Source organism: Cetorhinus maximus, chromosome 8, assembly GCF_964194155.1.
Source record: "Cetorhinus maximus chromosome 8, sCetMax3.hap1.1, whole genome shotgun sequence".
NCBI classification, from domain to species: domain Eukaryota; kingdom Metazoa; phylum Chordata; class Chondrichthyes; order Lamniformes; family Cetorhinidae; genus Cetorhinus; species Cetorhinus maximus.
The window spans coordinates 131764269-131787322 of NC_135886.1; the positions used below are offsets into that span (position 1 = coordinate 131764269).

The 23054-nt window shown below is 45.2% G+C and overlaps 1 protein-coding gene and 1 long non-coding RNA gene across 2 annotated transcripts in view; one reads left to right on the forward strand and one right to left on the reverse strand.

Moving 5' to 3' along the window:
• The window catches only part of LOC144683997 (uncharacterized), a 37990-nt gene extending 36141 nt beyond the window's left edge, over positions 1-1849 (forward strand). The window contains exon 3 of the long non-coding RNA XR_013577378.1: positions 949-1849. This is a non-coding gene — a long non-coding RNA (uncharacterized LOC144683997). The remainder of the gene's footprint in view (positions 1-948) is intronic.
• cd99l2 (CD99 molecule-like 2) overlaps positions 1-23054 on the reverse strand; it is a 153903-nt gene that overhangs the window by 34501 nt on the left and 96348 nt on the right. The window contains exons 2-3 of the mRNA XM_078547659.1: positions 21387-21449; positions 3779-3820 (exon numbers count right to left, since the gene is read on the reverse strand). Coding sequence (XP_078403785.1) covers positions 3779-3820; positions 21387-21449 — 105 coding nt within the window. The remainder of the gene's footprint in view (positions 1-3778; positions 3821-21386; positions 21450-23054) is intronic.

Genomic DNA, 23054 nt, shown 5'->3' on the forward strand with positions numbered 1-23054 from the left:
ATGCATCCATGATATAATTCTTCCTGGAATGCACTGTACAAAGGAAAAGCAAGAGTATTTTTCAGTAATGCTTGGTGAAGATTAGGGTGGGGCACTGGGGGTGGGGGGGGGGAAGTGAGGGGAAAGGGGGATGTGCCTAACCACACAGATCCTAAAACAGTTAGAAGAAACCAACAGGAATTGACTGGCTTTCATTGTAATTTTTTTTAAAAAATGAATTAAATGTCTGACAGACATCTCAAAACATTTATACAGATTTCTAAACTACAGTATAAAAACACACTGAGGGTGGAGGGGAGAGAATAGAAGAGCAAATTTGAAAAAAAAAACGTGACTGAGTGATTCAAGGTCCTCAGCATATTGTTGTGCAGTCAAAATGCTTTAAGAGGGACATCCAGGATACAACAATGAATACATGTAACATGTCTCCTGTATCATGTCGATGCATTTAAGGAAAAGATGAGTACACAAGGCAGAAAGGAATAGAAGGTTATGCTGATAGGGTCGGATGAAGCATAAACACCAGCATAGACCAGTGGGTTGAATGGGCAACTTCTGGGCTGTAAATTCAATGTAAAACCCAGCAGTACATATTAACGAAATTCATTTCATTTACTTATTGAAAGGTGAAAATAATCCACTTCGGAGACTTATGTTAATAGCAGCTACTTTATGCCAGAGAGATTATTTAGAATCTTCCCGTGGACTTAAATACAAGGGAGCTTAGCAAATAACCCTTAGTGATTTGTGTTGGGTTCTTGGTTGCAACATTTTGCACGTTGAGTTTATATTCCTTCAATTTCTTTTTAAACAAACATTTTGTGCACATTTGCCACAACAGAGTCAGGATTCCAAGAAAGAATCTTAGGTGCGTTTTTCTTTCAATTGTTATCTGTGCTTTTCCTAAGTGACTTATTTATTTTCTTGTACTTTTCGTTTCTTCTCCAGTAACTACACAGATGTTTTGTCCGCAAAACAGAAACACATCAGAAATGACTGCAATTGGGTGGATTATTGTTTATTCAACCCAGACAACAGATAAACCAGGACCTCAAGCGACTATGAGGTAAAGCACCTAGGCACCCACATTCAGCTTGGAAAGTGCCTTATTATATTTTACTTCTCCCTCCCGAGGACAGGATACTGTTAAGACAGGGCGCTTCTTAAATCTCCAACAAAGGATTTATTCAACTACCAGCATCTTTCCACCTGAGATCATCAATGATCAAACACTGCAAGAAGCTTGCTCCAAACAATGTGATATCTATACGATAGGTAAAAATATACCCTTGGAATATACTTCTGTTGTGTGTAAATGTTACAAGCAAAGTGAATTTGCATGTGGAACTGCGCTTTAGTTTTAATTTGTTCTTGGGGATATATGTGTATTTTAGATATATTTAATTGTCTGCAGGTGGTGTATACATTAACTGGAGATTCACTTGTGCTCCTATAAATAGGAACAGACTGAAACTGTGGATGTTGCTTTAGGAGGTACATGATTGCAATGTGTATCTCTGTAAATAAATTTTGATACAAAATTATGTAAAGACCGGCTCCAGTTCTATCCTTCACCATCTGACTTCCTGGAATAGATCAGCTGACACTGGCAAGGCAGCATTTATTTCACAATTCCAGATATTCTACAGTGGCAGTAGAGGCCTTTGTATAACTGACTTGTACTTGACAGGGCATTAAGAATCAACTGGATGGTGAAGATTGGCTTCCTCATCTTTGGTGGGCAGCAGCTTCCCAATGTTAAGATTAATTGAATGTAGTTTTTCAACTTGCCATGTTGGGAAATGAGCTTATGGGGTGGTTATTTAATTCAGGTGACAGGGCTTTCACTCACCGGCTGGAGAGCCAGCGGGACCTCTGTGATGCCTCCTTTGGGGAAAGCCCACCAAATTAAGGTGTCAGGTGGGCCTGGCGGGGGTGGTCAGTAAGCCGACTGCCACCCACAATCGGGGCCGGACCGTGATTTCACGCGGGCGCGCCAACCAAGGCCCGCCCTGTGTGAAATGCGATGTGTGTGTGTGTGTGGTGGGGGTGGGGGGGAGGTGGGCAAGTGCGCAAGTTCGCGCCTGCACGTGGGTGCGCACTGGAAAAGCTCCTTGAGGCACAGGGCTGCCTCAGGGAGATGAGCATTTTTCAAAATAAAAAAATTAAGTTTTCTAAAATGTTATAAAACATGTCCACTCATATGACTCCGTCACACGAACAGGGACTTGGTATAAATGAAATTTAAAAATATTTATTTTTATTTTTATTTGCTGCTGAAAACCTCATCCCGCCCATGGATGAGGTTTCCTAAAAAATGCTAAGGCCGCTTGGCTTTTTCGCCTGCCCACCAACCGTAAGGTTGGACGGGCAGCAAAATATTTCTTTCGATTACCTTTTTAATGGCCTTAATAGGTCTTTTAATTGTTGGCGGGCGCACTGCCGACTCTGGTGCGCGCCTGCCAGTCGAAATCTTGCGCGAGTGCACGGTGACATCGGGACACTCACCTGACGTCATCACCTGTCATTTGACGCTCGGTGTGGTCGGGCCTGTGCCCACCCAATGAGCTAAAAATTCTCCCCGTGGGAACACCACCATCTGGAAGCTCGCCTCCAAGCCACTCGCCATCCTGACTTGGAAATATATCGCTGTTCCTTCACTGTCGCTGGGTCAAAATCCTGGAACTCTCTCCCTAACAGCACTGTGGGTGTACCTATGCCACAGGGACTGCAGTGGTTCAAGAAGGCAGCTCACCACCACCTTCTCAAGGGCAATTAGGGATGGGTAATAAATGCTGGCTCAGCCCATGAGTGAATTTTTAAAAATTATGGAGAACAATAAACAAATCCTTACTACTTCCCCTCATTGAGAGTAGGGTGGTGAGGGATTGTGGGTATCAGTCACCTTGGGCCATGTTTGAACACCTCCCCCAATTACTGCCAGAGATCAGGGAGCAGAGTAATTATCCCCATCTTTTCAACCAGGGAATGGTGTATGACGCAGAAGGAACATGAATGTGGGAGGATCCGTCAGAGAACTGAGAATGAAAAGGAATATGTTGGGATTATAAATAGTAACAGCTGGTATTAAGTACAGGCTGAAAAAAATGTATCCGGCCAGTTCGAGAATGAATGATAAACTCTGTTCATGTAGATCTGAAGTGCATCATGTACAGAGTAGGATGCAGTGAGGTTTGACATAAAAATGTTACATCACACTGAAGTATCCTAACTATGTTCTCTTTGGGTAGGACCAGTGCAAAGGACAAGTGATTAAGACACTGTGCTGCCCCGCACTACCCCACCCCATCCCCTGACCTGCCACACAGGCATTTCTATTCCCTCCAGGAGCTTGATGCAAAATTGCTGGCGGCAAATCAAACTACATGAAGGCAATATAGGGCATGACAGGAAGTCTCAGAAGATTGTTTGCCCTGTTAATCAGCCAGATCTTCAATCCACATCACCCAACAGGGTAGTAAAGCATTTTAGGAGGCTCCCTTATTAGTGACATGTTCTAGCCCCAACTCATCAACTTCTGATGTGGAACTGTCACTGCAGCAACCTTGCAATAATGCCTGCTGACACGGACCAAAACACAGCATTTCCAGTTTAAGTTTCATGTTCTACACAGTGCACAGATGGAGATTTTATTGTAGTTGTGCCATCACTAAGTGTTACTGATGTGGCCCATGGTGTCAATGGTGTTTACCATATCATGCAATTATATGCGAATATTAAACCGTGCATCACATTAACGTTGAAGGAAGGCACTCACCTGTGTCTGTCCCACCTGAGGGATTGCGAGGTTTTGCAGGAGCTGTTGAGAAAATAAACGTTCTGTTACTGGTATGCATTGCATTACTGAGAAACACTATAAAGCAAATTATACTAAGGCATTATGTTCAGTGTCATTTCCATTTAGCTAATGCAGAGTGAAGTCCCGAGATCATTTAGAAAAACCAAGCACCAGTCCAGAGTATTGTGTTGGTTCATCAATGAATGTGCTGCGCCAATAGAGTGGCTGGATGCCCACAAAGCAAGTTTCCTATCTCAGTCAGGCTGCCAGGCGACAAAATGAGGGATGGGCCAGAAAGCAAAAATCTAAAGCATGTCACCTCGGGCTGCTCCTGCCCACCTTCGGTTATTGAGAGGCAACAATGAAGAATACAGATGTAGCAAAAAAAAAAGGAAATTAAAAATAGTGTTTTAAAATTTGATGAAGTCAAATGGGTCTTGTCAAAAAAGCTTCTCCTTTAGATGCTTATAGCTCTGTGTAAAGAATGACTTGCATTTGCAATTATATACAATCTTTTAGAACCAGTGGACATCTCAAAGCACTTCTACAGCTAATGAAGTACTTTTTGAAATGCAGTCACTGTGGTAAGATAGGAAATGCAGCAGTCAATTTGCGAACAGCAAGCTCCCATAAACAGCAAAGTGATAATGACTAGATAACCTGTTTTTGTGATGTTGATTGAGAGATAAATATTGGAAAGGACACCAGAGTTTCACCCCTGCTCTTCTTCAAAATAGTGCCATAGAATCTTTTCCTGAACGGACACACGGGGTCTCGGTTTAATGTCATATCCGAAAGATGGCACTTCTAAGAGTGCAGCACTCCCTCAGTACTGCACTGGGAAGTCAGCCTTGAATTTTGTGCTCAAATTCTGGAGTGGGATCTGAACCCACAACTCTCTGACCCAAAGGTAAGAGTACCACTAACTGAGCCCTGGATGATACCTGAAATAAGGGGTGTAGGTTCTATTCTAGAATAGGAGGTACTTTAATCCAAACTTTTGCTTTAAATCAACTCTCTTTCTTTTATTTAAGCGCAGAATTTAGATGCTAAGATGTTGCTGCTGCTCTGGATCTTGATTAGTTATTTTAAAACTAAGAAAATAATGTACAGCAAAACTAAAGCAGTGTGCTACTGATCAAAAAGGACCAGTGTTAGAATGCATGGCACAATTTACTACGAAACTGCATCAGTACTACCCTTCAGGAACCCATGATGTCTTACAGCAACAATTACCGGAGGTACAACTGTTGTATTTCATGTGGTTTGGAATCAAGCTCTCGAATGATGTGTGCTGACTATTTAGACTGGCCTTATAACTAAAAATAGAAGTTCATTTCTTGACTAAGCTAATGCACAAACATGACTCTATATATAGTATTAGCTATACCAACTAACTGGAGGGGGAGGCTCCACATAAATCCCCATCCTCAATGCTGGCAAAGTCCAGTACAACAGTGCAAAAGACAAAGCTGAAGCATATGCAACCATCTGCAGCCAGAACTGCCAAGTAGATGATCCATCTCGGCCTCCTCCCGAGGTCCACAACATCACAGATGCTAGTCTTCAGCCAATTCGATTCATTCCATGTGATATCAAGAAATGGCTGAAGGCACTCGATACTGCAAAGGCTATGGGCCCTGACAACATTCCAGCAATAGTACTGAAAACTTGTGCTCCCGAACTACTACACCCCTAGCTAAACTGTTTCAGTACAGATACAACACTAGCATCTACCGAACAATGTGTAAGATTGCCCAGATATATCCTGTCTACAAAAAGCAGGACAAATCCAACACAATCAACTTCTGCTACATCAGTCTACTCTTGATCATCAGCAAAGTGATGGAAGGTGTCATCGACAGGGCCATCAAGCAGCACTTACTCAGCAATAATCTGCTCACTGACGCTCAGCTTGGGTTCCGGCAGAACCACTCAGCTCCTGACCTCATTGCAGCCATGGTCCAAACATGGACAAAAGAGCTGAACTCAAGGTGAGCTGAGACTGTCCTTGACAACAAGGCAGCATTTGACCAAGTATGGTGGCATCAAGGTGCCCTGACAAAACTGGAGTCAATGAGTATCAGAGATAAAACTCTTCACTGGTTGGAGTCATGCCTAGCACAAAGGAAGGTGGCTGTTGGAGGTTGTGTTTGTTGGAGGTCAATCATCTCAGTCCCAGAGCATCAGTGCAGGAGTTCCGCAGGGTAGTGTCCTTGCCCCAACCATCTTCAGCTGCTTCACCAATGACCTTCCTTTCATAAGTTCAGAATTTGGGATGTTCGCTGATGATTGCACAATGTTCAGCACCATTTACGACTCCTCAGATACTGAAACAGTCCATGTCCATATTCAGTAAGATCTGGACAGCATTCAGGCTTGGACTCATAAATGGCAAGTAAAATTTGTGTCACATAAGTGCCAAACAGTAACCATCTCGAACAAGAGAGAATCTAACCATCTCCCCTTGATATTTCAATGGCATTACCATTGCTGACTCTCCTACTATCAACATCCTGAGGGTTACCATTGACCAGAAAACTGAACTGTACTAGCCATACAAATACTGTTGCTAGAAGAGCGGTCAGATTCTGTGGCGAGGAATTCACTTCCTCACTCCCCAAAGCCTATCCACCATCTACAAAGCACAAGTCAGGGGTGTGATGGGATACTTTCCACTTGCCTGGATGAGTGCAGCTCCAACAACATTCAAGAAGCTTGACACCATCCAGGACAAAGTAGCTCATTTGATTGCCCACCTCATCACCACCTTCAACATTCACTTCCTCCACTACTGATGCACATTGACAGTAGTCTATACCATCTACAAGATGCAATTCAGCAACACACCAAGTCTCCTTTGACAGCACCTTCCAAACCCACAACCTCTAACTCCTAGAAGGACAAGGGTTGCAGGTGCACGAGACACCACCACCTGAAAGTTCCCCTCCAAGTCGCACACTAGCTAGACTTGCAACTATATTGTTTTTCCTTCACTGTCGCTGGGTCAAAATCCTGGAAGTCCCTTCCTAACAGCACTGTGGGTGTACATCCACCCCATGGACTGCAGCAGTTCAAGGAAACTGCTCACCATCACATTCTCAAGGGTAATTAGGGGTGGGCAATAAATGCTGGCCTAGCCAGCGACGCCCACATCCCATGAACGAATGATAAAAAAGAGTTGACAGTAAAGTTAATTCAGAAAGTATCTTGGAAATATATTATACCAACAGTGGCAGTTTGATAATTGGAGTTACAGCCACAAGGATAGAGATAAATTTCAATTGTATTATACTTTGATTTAATTAAGTTATTTTTAAACTAACTATTTAAAGTTAACAATAGCCACACCCTTCCTGTGTCACGGGATTCTGCTCTCCATAGCGCTAAGCCAGTCAACACAGGTCATTTTGATTCACTTCTAACCATCTTCTGTTGTTGCCTTTTGTTCATGCCCCACAAAGGACAAAACAGGTAAGGAAGGTGGAACCTAATTGAAGAATAGACACAATAATATTTTCCAATACTTGCATTCTCTCTTTGCTCTCTCATTTCTTTCAATGTATAATGTACTGAAAAAAGTTTTTTCATCTGTTATCACCTCTCTTTTTTTAAAAGAAATTAGGATAGGGTTAATTACATAAAAATACACTGAATATATAGTGCACGAACAGGACATCTGACCCAGCTTGTCTGTGCTAGTGTTTATACTGTGCATGAGTTTCATCCCATTCCACCTATCTCATCTCAGTCTTTCTGATACCTTTCTCTTACCTTTTCTCTCATGCACTCATCTGATTTCCTTAAGAAAGCATCTAAGCTTTCTGCCTCAGCCACTTCCTGTGGTAGCGAGCTCCACGTTCTAACCGCTCTTAAGTACATTTTTCCTTACTCTCCTATTGGATTTATTATTAACCAGCTTGTCTTTATGAGCCTCTGGTTTTGGATTTTCCCACAAGTGGAAACATTCCAAATTTACGCTGCCAGCCAGTGAATTTTAAAGACCTCTCTCAGGTCACCTCTAAAGAAAATGAGCCATAACCTGTTCACACTTTTCCCATAACCGCAAGCTCTCAGTTCTGTGAATTTCTCAGCAAATCACGTGAAAATTAAATTAAAATCCTCACATCTCCTACTGTCAACCCTTCCCCCCCACCCAATACACAGAGTGAAGGGGTTACAGAGAGAATCTCAAACAATGCCACAATTGGAATGGCAAGTATGTTGACTGGTAGATCCAACTTTGCACGTTGAAAAACAAATGCTCCCTTAATGACTGCAGGTGGAGCTGGCAATCTAGTTGGACGCCTAACAGGATTTAGCGACAATATTTTTCAGTTGGCTGAACCAGGGCAAGTGCAAATGTGATTCCAATTAGAGGCTTAACAAGAAGCAGAGGACAATAAAAACAATCGCGTAGGTTGGGGTTTTAAGAATCACTCCAGCAATTTACCATGGGTCACTGATTAATTTCATTCTCTAAGGGGGAAACCCAGGTTCCTTAGACACACAAAAAAAAACAGGTGAGCTCACTTCACCGACTGTGCTGTTCGGATGCATGTGGATGACAGACCAAATGTTATGTATTTTGTTGTTAGCCTCTGGTATATATATATATAAAGTATGGCTTCATTTTTTTTTTATCTCCCACCCTTCCCTGGAACTATTCTGGGAGGATTTTTTGAATGTGTCTGTATGGCGTCAAGTGTGAAAGAACTGATTTTGTAATAGATTCCATGATATGAATAAGAGTCTGCACTGCCTTTCCATGCACCCAACAGGAGGTACTACATAGGAAGTCACCGGCTACACAGCCTATAGCAAGACTTTATCTATATATATTTTTTTGAAAAATATACTTTATTCATAAAATATCCGGAAGAACATTACAAAACATTTCAAAATCGCCATCACAAAAAGTGCAATCAGATTCAACTTTTACACATGGATCACGAGGTGCTTCAATACAATCAATGAATATTACAATCATTTCAATATGGTCATTACAGACAATCAGGCAATGGTATTGGAGTTATCAACATACATCATGTTGCACTCTCAGGTGCTTCAATACATTTATAATACAATTAGTATTCAATGCAGACATTCATTTGAGCTGTACAGCCCGAGGGGCTCTCAACAGTTCCCAACTCCTCATTGCACTATGGCAGACAGAGGGTGCACAGCTTTGTGATTTTTTTGTAAAGTATATATCCCGAGCAGTTCTGTGACACAGGACTCTGTGCTCTTTGAGCTGTTCCCAGGGACACACACCGAGACAAACATCAACTGCAGCTGGAGGATCATCAACTCGGTGAAAGACGCTCTTTGGTCTGCCCGAAACTTGTTGGTCTTCCAGCGCAAAGAGTTGTCCCCGACCGAGTGTTGCAGGCTGGCACATTCCAAAGTCTAGGACTACGTGCTGAGGGACGCACTAAAGCTTAGGGCAGCCGCCGCAAAGGCGCAATGGGGAAAGGTCGCTGTCTAAGACCATGGACTCCACCCTATGGAACTGGTTGCCAGGAATTCACATCTTGTTCTATTGCCAATATTTCTTGTTAACAACAGTGCAGTGTTCCAATGATCTTTAGAGACATGTAGGACAGACTCTTCTGTTCTTAAGTCTAAGTTCAGTGGCGGGCGCAGAAGTGGGAGTGATTCCCACTGGGGAGAGCGATCTTGCGCTGGTCAGCTCATTAATATGCATCCATGCAGACCGTAGCAAATCTCGTGATTGGGGCGGGCAGCAAGTCACTGCCTCACTGTTACCTTATGGGCTTGAAGGTGCCATATTTTAGGGGCATGCGGACAGCCATTCACTCACTGCAGACCAGGAGCTTCAGTCTGGCTGTCATTCAACGCTGAAGGAGAATGTCACAGAGAAGAAAACAACGTGTGGCCCCAGGTCCCTGGAGACTCTCCTCCAAGCCGTCCAGGAAAGGCAGGAGGTGCTGTTTCCCCGGGATGGCAGCAGGAGGCCCTCCCTTCTGACCACGGTGGCCTTGGACGTACGTCGCGGTGGAGGTTAGCACCCGCAGAGCCCAGCACAGAATCACCCAGCAGCGCAGGAAAAGGATGATCGATCTGCTGAGCTCCACCAGGTTAACTGCACCGTTTACTTTCATTGCAAACTGACACTCATAAGGCAGCCTAAGTGTAAGAGTGGGCAGGGATGTCGGGCAGGAGTTTGGGCTGCAGCCCTCACCAACAGATCAGACATCTGCACGGAAAGTGTGCCAGCCGCTTCATGCTCTCAATCAGTTGCACAAACAATCTGCTTCTTAATCACATACTGGGGAGGGCTCAGCAGCTGCCACACACATGCATGCTCCTGAACTGCTCGTGCAGCCACTGGAGTGACAATCAATCCTTCTGTCTTTCTACAGGGGAAGAACATCCACAAACAGGAGCTCTCCCGGACCAAAGGAGGAATTTGGACATCTGAGTTCTCCCCCCACCCCGTATGAGGAGCCGGCCACAGAGATAGCCGGGAAGGAGCAGGACCGTGCTGTGCCGAAGGCAAAATAGAACTGACCCAGGTAGCCAGTGAAAATGCCTCCAGTCTGCAGTTGTCAGCTGCGCACAGACTGAGACATTTAATTAAGAAGCCAACTTCTTAGGCACAAGCAAGAAAACGGGGGAGGCCATCAACACAGACCAATGCCAGACCCAACTCCATCCCTGAGGAGGATGTCTCAGGGGATGCACCGTCTGAGCGTTTACCTGCACCTCCATCAACGCAGATACAATCGCCTCAGTTAAGTGCACGTTCTATAGTAATCTTGGGATCACACTCCGGTGAGCACGTCACTGATACGGGTCCACAGCTGACGGAGGAAGTGACAGCCGAGGTCTCTGACACTCAGAGGACTGCTGGAGACCAGGCCCCTGCTCAGCCCCATGCAAATGTTGAGCCTCTGGAGTTGGCCCTAAGAGACATGTTAGAGATGCAGAGTTATTAGAGGCCATGCACAGACTAGACGAAAGGCTGGAGGAGTCAGTCTATATTCTGTCTGATGTCGTGGCTCTAGCATGCTAGGCTGCCTCCATGGAAAGGGTGGCGACAGTCTTTGAGAACCAGGTGCAGCAGAATGCACAGCGGCTGCCGGAAATGCGCTCAAACCTGCACTCCATCACTCCAGCCATGAGTACAGTGCAGCACTGGCTAGGCGAGAGGGGCAAGGAGCACCTAGACCTCCCCTCCAGGTGCCCCTTGTCCTCAAGGAGTCAGGGAAGTGTCATGGGGCACCCACAAAGAGAAGCACCAGTCAGGCACCCACCGAGGCTGAATCCCAGGATTCTTCAAGGGTGTCCTGCCGCTTAGCCTCCCCTCTGTTAGTGACCCCATCTCCTCCATCAGGTCAGGCTGAGGAGGGTGCACCTGCACCTGAGCAGGAGACTCTTCAGACCACCAAGGATGCCCGCCAAAGTCACCACAGTCAACAGGGCATAGCAGTCAGCAGGCTGCCTCCATCTCAGCTCCGGATGTCGGGGCTGCACCAAGATTTAGCGGTAGGCAATGAAGGATTAAGAAGTACTGAAGGCACACAGGTGGCACAGGTGTACAATCATTGTATATCGATTTGGCACTTGTAAATATATGTTTACTTGCACTGTTTGGAAATTTCCTGGATGCCATTTTGTTGCTAGTTGCTTCAACAGTCGCAGGCATTTAAGGGTCTGGAGTGTGGACCCTCATCAGAGTCCGATACTGAATACTTATAGGTCCAGTTCTCTCACATTATCAACATAGTGATTACTCAATAATCCCACATGTGCATGATTAAGCACTAGCCAGTGTGCTGCCTGGCCACACATCAGGCAAACCGCTGCTTGCAGCTCAACATGTTCGGACCTCTGAAAATGTGTTCAGCGATTCGCTGCATCTCCTGCTGCTGTTGCCCTGATGTCAGATGTGGGTGGATGCCACGAGTACTCGAGGGGTGTCAAATCTGCCATGTGAGTGGCAAGGGACACTGCAGATGCAGGTTCAGGAGAGTGAAGCTCTACACTGTCTTATTAACAATAGAAAACCAGAGGCTGCCCTACATTTCTAGGGAAAGCTGTGGTGGGCATGTTCAAACGTTAATGATCTTCCTTGGTGACTTGTCATTTTGAGCTAACATGCAGGTGAAGACTGTAAGGAGGCATCGGGCAAATTAGACTTGATGCAAGAGCGATTTTGAGTGTAGGATTTAAAAGGGGTGTGTGGAATTGACTGAAGCTTTTGTCAGACCTCACATGGAGATTTGTTTGTTTTGCTCGTCTCCTTATCAAGGGGCAGTAGACCCCACTAAATGGTTTGCAAACAAAGTGCACCCCACATCATTGCAGGACAGGGGTTTGAGTGCATGAGGTGAGAGAAAGTAGAATGGGCCTGTGTGCTGGGTGTACTGAGGACTGTGAAGCTATCCATGTGAAGCATCAGCAGCTCTAACAGGCCACTGCAGGGTCCATTCAGGAAAGAAGTTTACCTTCGCTGGGGCACCCACAATGACAGATCACAGTCTCACTGTGAAGGCCATCGAGGACTAAGACTTGTAGGGGTCTCTGCATTTGAATGTAGGAGGGTTGATCAGTGAGTTCACGGATGACACGAAAATTGGTGGGGTGGTAAATAGTGAGGAGGATAGCCTTAGATTACAGGAGGATATAGACGGGCTGGTCAGATGGGCTGATCAGTGGCAAATGACATTTAATCCGGATAAGTATGAAGTGATGTACTTGGGCAGGACAAACAAGGCACGGGAATACACGATGAGTGATAGGGCCCTGGGAAGTACCAAGGATCAGAGAGACCTTGGTGCACATGTCCACCAGTCCTTTAAGGTAGTGGGACAGGTAGATAAAGTGGTTAAGAAGGCATATGGGATACTTGCCTTTATTAGCTGAGGGATAGAATATAAGAACAGGGAGGTTATGCTGGAACTATATTCAAAGCTGGTTAGGCCACAGCTAGCGTATTGCGTGCAGTTCTGGAATCCGCATTATAGGAAGGATGTGATTGCACTAGAGAGAGCGCAGAGGAGATTTACCAGGTTGTTGCCTGGGCTGGAGAGTTTTAGTTATGAAGAGAGATTGGATAGACTGGGGTTATTTTCCCTGGAGCAGAGGAAATTGAGAGGGGACATGACTGAGGTGCATAAAATTATAAGGGGCGTAGATAGGGTAGACAGGAAGGAACTTTTCCCTTTGGTGGAGGGATCATTAACCAGGGGGCATAGGTATAAGGTAAGGGGCAGGAGGTTTAGAGGGGATGTAAGGAAGAATTTTTTCACCCAGAGGGTGGTGGGAATCTGGAACTCACTGCCTGAAAGGGTGATAGAGGCAGGAACCCTCATAGCATTGAAGAAGTATTTGGATGTGCACTTGCGATGCCATGGCATACAAGGCTAATCCCATACAAGGAAAATGGGATTAGAATAGTTAGGTACTTGTTTGACCGGCACAGACTCGATGGACCAAAGGGCCTTTTTCTGTGCTGTAGACCTCTATGACTCTATGATTTGGAGGGTCCGGAGTGGTTTCACCTCAGCAATCCATGGTGCAGGTGAGGCACTCCCAGTGTCTGGGCTTCACAGTTACCTCAAAACCTCTTGACAGGATAAAGATGTCAAGGGATACACGTTTACTCTGAGCGATCGGGGGCCAGGAGCACTATCTTCCCTCATCAACCTGCAGGAAGGAGCGATCTTGAGGGGCCAAATGGTGTTTTCAGGCTGCTCCTCCCTGTGGACCAATCTATCTGGTTCTGCCTGAAAGAGCTCTCTGCCTGGTCGGCCCTCCTTTTGGGAGCAGGTGTGCGGGTGACATGAGTGCATTGCTGCCAAGCTTAGATTTGATATTGCTTCCAAGTTGCATGCACATGGGCTTTCTGAGGGTAAAATCACAATCCTACTTGCAGGTGTCTGAAGTGGCGGGAGAACGGAGTGCTGCGCAGGTTCTAGGTTCTAATGCACACATTTAGCAGCAGGGCTCTGCCTATTAGCGTAATTTGGCGGATGCAAAGGATCAATCCACCAGCAGGGCTGACAGTAATTAGTGCAATTTAATTCAGCTATCGTAAATCAAGGTACACTAGAGAAAAATAATGTCTGTAACCAGAAATGTGCTGAGACCTTCCAGCCAACAGAAGATAGAAAACCAAAAAGTTAAAGAAATGTGTCGGCAGCTTACTCTGCCTGGAATCTGGTAGCTATCAGATTGGCATGGGCCTATCTGTCACGTTATATCCATGCATGTGACTACGTAGCAGCTAGGCCCTCATTAGCTCCATCCCCTTCACCGTCGGTCTCCTCGTTGGAGGTGCCATCTCAGTCCTCCATATCTCCCTCAGCCAAGACAATCCTTCCTTTGTAGCATGAGGTTGTGCAGGGCGCAGCAGGCAACGGTGATCTGGGACACTTTCTGTGGTGAGTATTGGAGGGCCCTGCCTGAGCGGTCCAAACATCTGAACCTCACCTTTTTGGAGGCTTATCGTTTGCTCAATCTCAAGCCTGGTGGAGGCTTGTGTATCACTGTAGCTCTCCTTAGCAGCACTCTGCGGATGGTGAACTAGCATCATCATCCAGGTCTTCTGGGGATATCCCTTGTCCCCAAGCAATTCCGCTGCAATCGTCGAGGTCCTTCAAAAGCCTGTGGCACGTGGGAATGGGTCAGAATGTAGGCACCGTGAGAGTTCCCTGGGAACTGAGCACAAACATGCAGGATTTGCCTTCAGCGATCACATTTGAGCTGTTCATTCAGAGTAGAATCCTTTACTATTGATGAATGTGACTGGCTGTTGCCAGGGAGCTCTCAAGGCCACACACGTGCAGTCAATAGTGCCCTGCACTTGCAGAAGCCTGAGATTGTTGCAAAACCCAACGCTCTTGTAGCCTGACTTTTGAGGTACAGGCGGAATTGGAAAAATTGGTACGCTCTCCTGAACAGGGCTTCTGTCATCTCCCTTACGCACTTACATCTCTGACTGGGACATGATGCACAGGTCCCCAGTGGAGTCTTGGAAAGAGCCACTGGCAAAGAAGTTTAAGGAGGCAGCGACCTTCAATGCTACTGGCATGGGATACTGTCCGAGTCCTTGCAACCACAGGTCATCGTGAAGAAACTGGCAGATGTGTGCCACCCCATTCTGGGGCATTCTAAGGTGCCTCCGGCATTGCCTTCCGCTCATTTATAGATAGTTGCACCGCCTGCAATACACCCATGGTTGGGCCACTGATAGCCGTTGCAGTGGACCCTGCTCATCAGCATCCTGACCCTCTTGAGACCCCGCTGCCTCTTGCTGAGCAGGCCCTTGCCCCTCCTGACACTGTGCCAACCTGCAACGGGCCCTCCTTCTTTTCACTTGGATGAGAGCCAGTAGAATGGCAGGGTTGCTTGGACTCTGTATCATCCAGGTCTCAGCAGATCTGTGAATGGATTGAAGTAATAAATCTAGTGACAATATTCTTTACAGGTTTGTCTCCATCTCGAAGCCACTAAGCCCTGTGCCTGGCCACCATCTAGACACGGCATACCCAACCCACCTTTCCAGGTAAAGGACATCCTGGAGGACAAGAGATGGGTGTTCTTCCCATTCACACATGATTGTGCATGAGACATTGCTCTTTGTCTGGAGTGATGGCAGCCATGTGAGGGAACCCTCCCTCAGACACTAATCAGCTTGTCTCCATTACCCTTGAGACTCTATAGAGAGACCATTGCCTTGGCAGCATATAAAGACTAACCAAGTGAGACCTCGTCAGGCATGACCATTCAATTGGGAGGATGGAGGTGCAAGTTTGCTGCCATTCTCCATTCGTGCCCCTTGGAGGTGACTACCTCCCTCCCTCACCTCATCTCTGCCTCTGACAGCAGCAGATGGCAAATGGCACAGAGTGAACGGCAGCTCCACATCTTGCTGGGATCTCGATGTTTTGAGACCCATAAGTTGCAATGCCACAGAGAGGAGAACACAGTTGAGCATTATCATCATCCAGTTATGATTATTAGGGTGTCCTTTTAGTCAGCCAATTGTGCTGACCTTGAACTCCACCCACCCAAAAAGAGCCTCCTCCCATTTCTCAGTATTGCAATTTTAAATCTACTGCATTGTATTGTTACTGGGAAAATGGTGCACATTAGTTTTGAGGCTCGCTCCACTACCTTCTACCCTCCCTCTGTCACTCCCCAACTTCCCCCTTCACCCTTTACCCATCCAATATAACCATTCCTCCCACAACCTGACTCAAAACCAGGAAATGCTGGAAAAACTCAGCAGGTCTAACAGCATCTGTGGAGAGAAAAACAGAGTTAACGTTTCGAGTCCGTATGACTCTTCTTCATATGATTGTTTGACCATATGACTGTATGACTGTTCCCTTTGCTGCCCAGTACCCTTATTTCAACCCCTCAGACTCCACCATCGATAGCACTGACCCCACCCTCTAGGGCCAATTCTCTCCAACCATCCTTGCCCATCCCACCCAGCCACAGGACCACCCCCCTCCCTCCCCATAAGACTCAACACAAAAGGGCCTTCCCTCCATCCCACGTTGCTGCACCCTCACATTCCCTCACTGCCCCCCCATTTCCTCAGAAAACGTCTTCTTTCCCCAGACGCACTCTTTTCCCCAACCCGCTTTCAACCTTAGCCTGGCTCTTGTGGCCAGCTTCTGCTCCACTCTTCCTTCACCACCCCTCTACCATCCTTCGGCAGCCTCCTGTGTCCAGCCTTCACGCAGCCTGGTTCTACTGGCACCTGACATTTGTCAAGTTGTGAGCAGTCCCCAAGAAGGTGACAGCAGCATATACTCACCTCAGAGTCGTGGAAGAAGTGAAGCTCGCCACTTATATACAGTCGTAAAAGTGAACGCTCTAATTCCTTGCTGGCGGGGAACTTAATTCCGGTGAGCTGGCCTTTTAGTGAGCATGCGTGACATGCTAATGCATGCAAAAGAGCTGCCCATGTTGCTCGTTGGGAAGTTTGACCCGAGAACAGAATCCCTAAAGTTCATCGAGCCGTCGGGAAACTGATTTTTGGCCCCAGGCCAAATTACGATTTCCCCTGCCTGCCAAACTCCCCACTGCAGGCGGGACCGGAAGGTTCCGCCCGCCGGAACTCAAGTGCGATTTGGATAATAACACATTGTGTTGTGATCACTGCCTAGTTTTTAAAAAAAAAAAGACACTGCTTAGTGTTTGGCCAAAACCATCGATGCTTGACAAGAGCTATCTGTGAGTAATAAACGTGAGTGGCGCCTGGAGACCAAAAACATACGCGTGGCTAAAATCACCAAGCTGTGTCTGTCGCATGTACCACAGGGGAAAGCCGACTGCCATTAATATCCTTCCCATCGCGTTCTATTTTGTTCCTGGCTGTGGGATTTGAAGTATTTTGTCTTGCTCTCATGGGGCAGGAAGTAAAAGACAATAAGGAGGATTATCCAGCAGTTATTCAGCAGTTGTGAAAACCTGATCCAAAACTATAGCATTATAGTTCGAATAGAGGATATTCTGACTGCCACGGAATGCTGGGATAGTTCTAACTCCATTGCAATCTCCCTTTTTTAATCTCACTATCCAGGAAAACAAATGACGGTTGTGTTTGTGCTGGATGATCCTAAGTGATCCTTTTCGTATGGCTGATAATGAATGGAACGTATGCAGGGGGATGATAGTTTTTAGGCCAGATTCCGCTGACCTAAACGTCTTCAGCACTTGAACTTTAACGTTCACCTGAGTCACATTGCTGTGTTAATAAGAAACAGGCTGCAGTCGGTGGGAAGGGGATGTTTTGTCTAATGGGGATATTTTGTCTGATCAACTGAGCGACTGCTCTCCTTTATGCGGCGGTGGCTAATGGAGCACGAAGGGGCTGGAGGATAGCACGAAAATAACTACAGAAAGGGAAGTGCTTTAGAGACGTAAAGCGACTGATCCTGGACACTGTTCAAATGAAACCAGAGCTTTGCTGCTCAAGGGAACTGCACCTCCGGAAAAGGGGCAGATTCGCTTCTGCCTTGTGTAGCTGAACTGGAAGCATGTGTGTTCTAGACGGTGCACACACTGGATTTGTTTCCCTGCTCTTGTTAAATTGTTTTTTGGGCTGCTGACTCCCTTGAGTGGCCTTGGCTGCAACGTGCAGATTTGATGCTGACAGCTGCCTTTGACTTGTACCGAATCATCTCCAGAGAGCACTTGTGGGCTCTGTTCTCAGCAATATTTTGCTACTGCTGCCTTGGCCAAAGGGAATGCCACAAGGTTAATCGGTAATGAAGAATTCCTTTCTTATGACTATTTTTGCACCGTTGAGCTGTGTGGTTTTGCCCGGGCTACAGCAGCATTTTGGGAGTATTAGCATTAAACTTGTATGCGCTAGGTTTTAGAAAACCACCTAAGCAGAAACATTTGTGTTAGTCCCATAAGACTGCACTTCCATTAACTTCAATAAAGCTATATATATGGAAGGGGCAGGATGAAGTTTAGTCAGCATGACATTTTTATATTTATAATTTATACATCCCACCCACCACCCCCTTCCCTAACAACCACACAACCCTGCATTTCAATAAATCCAGATCCATTATAAATAAATCAACTGTTTCACAACCTCCACAATATATTCTTGTTCACTTGCCCACTAATATACTACAGTACATGTGTGTGTGCACATGTTCAGAAACATGTTAACAGTCCACATCATCATAAACAACTCATTTGGTTTGATTGAGGGGGAATTGTTCCAATGAGGGATGGATCATCTTGGAATATACAAGGTAAGAGCTCCCTCTGTACTGTACTGTTAAACTATCAATGCATCTTGCATTTGTTTAAAATCCATATCAAAGTGCAAAAATGAACTGGCTGGTCCATTTAGAAGCTGACACTTCTTGGTTTTTAAAAAATTAAACATCCCTCCAATGACTGTAGATGACTAGTGCCATCTCTTTAGATGAGACAGATCATGGCAAGGGGGAGGAACTGGGCTGATATTTGGTAAGTGTCATTTTAATATCAATAAATGCAATGTTCTGTACGTGGGGCAGTGGTGGGGAGGTAGGTGAGGGGGGCGGGGTGTGTTGGTGGGGTGGTGAGATAAAACCAAGCCTGCAGGTTTTGAGCATCAAGGCTCTTCAGAAGGAGATAGATTTAGTGCATGGACCTCTTAAGATTCATGGCAAGTGTTGCAAAAATAAACAAAGAATATCCCAATGCATTGCTAAGACAACAGAACACAGAACAAACAAAAACATTATAAACAGTCCTTGCACAAGACTTTGGATGGGTCTCATCTGAAATACTGCATCCACTTTAAATCACCTCACATGGTGAGTGCTGAACGCCTGGAAGAGATGCAGAGTCACTAGATTGATCTTGCAAATTATTCAGCTAGTTTTTGATCAGCTGTACTACCATTAAAATCCAATCCTTTTTGTACGTTTTGAAGCAAGAGAGTTGGAGGGCTAAGTCTTTACACGCTTGAAAAGCGTAGGCTTCAGGGAGATTTGATTGACATCTTTATGACAACAAAAGGTTTAGATATGGTCCATGTCGATGGTCTATTTGAATGTGAAAGGTTAGGGAGGATCAAGGGACGTGTATACCACATGTAAGGTTAGATGTCAGGAGATTTTTCTTTGCCCAGGGTCATCGACCTCCTGGAATAACTCGTCGGCTGGTGCTGTGATTGTGGATTCATTGCAAGTATTCAAAGGAAGCTAGCTGAGTTCCTGGCTGGATTGACATCACAGTGTACAAAACATAGGTGGGGTATTGATTTGAATCTACCAGAACATGCTTGATTGCCTTGGGTTGGGGGGTGTGGGGGTGGGGCGGGGGGGGGATGGTGTCAGGGGAATTTTCCAGACTACCTCACCCAGCCCTTCTTTTATTTCCCTCTTATTTTGCCCCTCCCAGGTGACTACATAGCTGTTGGGGTTGATTAAGGGAGCTGGTGGTCATGGTATGATGAGGAAACCTAAAACAATGCTTTTAAAGGTTGGTTATAGGAAAGCCCTTTCTCAAAGGTGGTCTAAATGATATTGTTTTGAGGTAATGTTAAACTGTGGTTATTCACTGGACAGTTTTCAACTGAACCGTGTGGAGTGTGTCCAAGAGCCCACCCCTTATTACGTTTACTGAAATTGTTTCTTCCATTTTGTTATACTGTACAACAAGGATCTAATTATTCTAAAAGAGCTTTGACTCTTCCCTGTCTCCCACCCACCACACAACCAATCTCCAATTCTTCTGGGGATTGCTTTGCCTCCAATCAGCACCTAGAACTAAGGGATCAAATCTGCAGCCATCACCCTGGTGCAAGTACATTAGTGTTCCAGTTTGCACACTACCTCTGATCATCATTTAACTTGTTGAGGTTACCAATCATTTTGAATGAGATATGTGCAGAATCTTGGTGCAGTTCCTACTGGAATCTGATATCATGTCCAATATGCCATTCGGGGTAAGTATGTTAACACTTACCCTGCTACAAAGTTTAGTGCTGAAGAACTAGTGCTTTTAAAATAAAAAGTAGGAACATAGGACTTAGAAGCAGTAGGCCATTCAGCCCTTTGTGCCTGCTCTGCCACTCAATAAGATAATGGTTGCGCTGGTTGTGGCTTCAACTCCACTTTGCCATCTGCCTCCCATAACTCTTGACTCCCACGTCAACAAAAATCTGTCTAACTCTGCCTTGAATAAATTCAATGACCCAGCCTCCACTGTCTTCTGGGGAAGAGAATTCCACATACCATCAACCCACCGAGAAAAACAAATCTCCTCATCTCGCACTTAAACAATAGACTTCTTATTCTGAAGCTGTGTCCCCTGGTTCTAGTCTATCCCACCAGTGGAAATATCCTCCTGGTATCGACTCTATCAAATCCCCTCTAGATCTTCAATGATCATCAAGATCATCTCTCATTCTTCTAAACTCCTGTGGGTATAGTCCCAACCTATTCAACCTTTCTCCATAAGATAAGCCCTTCATTCCAGGAATGATTTGAATGAACCTTCTCTGAAGTGCTTCTAATGCAATCTTTTTTCAAATAAGGAGACCAAAACTGTACACAGTATTCCAGATGTGGTTTCACCAAGGCCCTGTACAGCTGCAGTAAAACTCCCCTGCTTTTATATTCCATTCCCCTTGCAATAAATGCCAACATTCCATTTGCCTTCCTAATCACTTGCTCTACCTGCATACTAACTCTCTATGATTCATGGAGGACACCCAGATTTCTCTGTAGCACCAAGTTCGGCAATCTCTCTCTATCTAAATAGTGTACAGCTTTTCCATTCTTCCTGTCAAGGTGGAGAAGTTCGCATTTTCCCACATTATACTCCATCTGCCAAATTTTTGCCCACTCACTTAACCCACCCATATCCCTTTGCAGACTCTACCTCCTCTTGACAACTTACTTTCCCACCTATCTAGTAATACGTCCTACCAATAAATAATACTAATAAAAAGTACAGGATTCCACTTCAGGAAAGTGCATTGTTTTAAAGAACAAATTTTGGTCAGAATTTCTATGTAGAAAAGCCCTGTAACAATGAGACAAAAGCAATGCCAAAAAAGATCCTCATAATTTAGGAAACTTACGTGGCTTTGTGGTGACGTCATCAGAAAGGGCATCATGCAAGTCAAAGTAATCATCGCCTAAAACTAAAATAAAATGTAAAATATCAGACGTATGTTACAACATGTTGTATATTACAGTATTATATCAAGTCTATTTTTGACAAAGCGTTGTTTCAAGTCAATGCGTGAGAACATTTTGCCAATGGAAGCTTTCTGTTATGCTCAACATGATGACTGACGATTTGTTCAACCACAGCCTCAGGCAAAAAAGGGTTCACTTTAGAAGGCTTCTTCCTCAAATTGGTATCAAACCTATGAATTGCCAATGCAATTTGAAAGTTTTGAAAGTTTGCAGATATTCCCATTCAGTTGGATGTGTGTACATTTTGTCTCTACTTCCCCAAACTAACTGGTAATGGATAACTTCCCCAATCCAAGTCAAAAGTAAATCACAGCATCATTTAAACCAAAATGTCACTGGAATTTTCAACAGTGTTCAAAGGTGCTTGCAGTGAGCACTGGGTTTCTGGTGGAAATTCTCTTACACGTGTAACTTTAAGAGGTCAGCACAGTTGTTAATTTTGTTGAGATCATAGTAAACCATTTTTTCCAAGCCATGGTCTTATTCATTGCAATCATCTGGTGATAGTGCATAGTGTGTATACTGCACATGCATTGATTAGTCTATGACCTACGGTATTAAATCAATGCTCAAAATCTTCTCTAAATGGCCTGTAGCAAACCTGCACCCTAAGTTGAAATATAATCATATAATAATGAAATATACTGTGTAAGTGAGACTAACCACATTGCGTGCTGTGGTTAGGTGGATAATGTTCCAGGGTTGGGTTAATAGCAAAGTCACATTTAAATTTCTCACCAATACTTCCATCCACCAGTTTGTAGTGTGCCCCGCCTCCCTCCTGCCCCCTTGCAAATGTAAAAAGTACCCTTGTCTCCTGCATGACCTCTTTGAACTATAAAGACAGCGTCTCCTGCAGATTACTAGTGCCATCTCCTGATCCACCAGCAGGAGCTACGTTTGCAGAAAGAAAGGCCGAGAATCCTAGTCATTACTATCAATCGGGATAGAAATTAAAGGAATAGCATCTGGAGTGTCAGACAAACCTTTTATCAAAACATGACGGTGAAGATGGTACTGTAACTCAACGTTGTAAACAATTTTATTAATTCAGCAACAGCGGGCTTTGTTTCTATTGATGAAACTACCACACTCGAAATACATCTGTAATAAATGAGAAAATCAAGAAACAATTGGTAATTTTGGGTGGCACTGTGGTGCAGTGGTTAGCGCTGCTGCCTCACACCTCCAGGGACTCTGACCTCAGGTGTCTGTCCGTGTGGAGTTTGCATGTTCTCCCCATGTGTTCACATGGGTTTCCACCTGGGTGCTCCGGTTTCCTCCCACTGTCCAAAGACGTACTGGTTAAGTGAATTGGCTACGGTTAAGTTGCCCCTTAGTGTGTGTGTGTCCGTGTCTGTGGGTGTAAGCGTGCGCCCTGTGATGGACTGGCGTCTCACCCTGGGTGTACCCTGCCTAGCGTCCATTACTTGTAAGGAGAGGCTTTGAGTCCCCGCGCCCCTGAATTGGATAAAGCGGTTCTGGAAAAGTGAGCGAGTGAACTGGTAATTTTTCATCTCTAAAACTTATAATATTGAGGTGTAGTG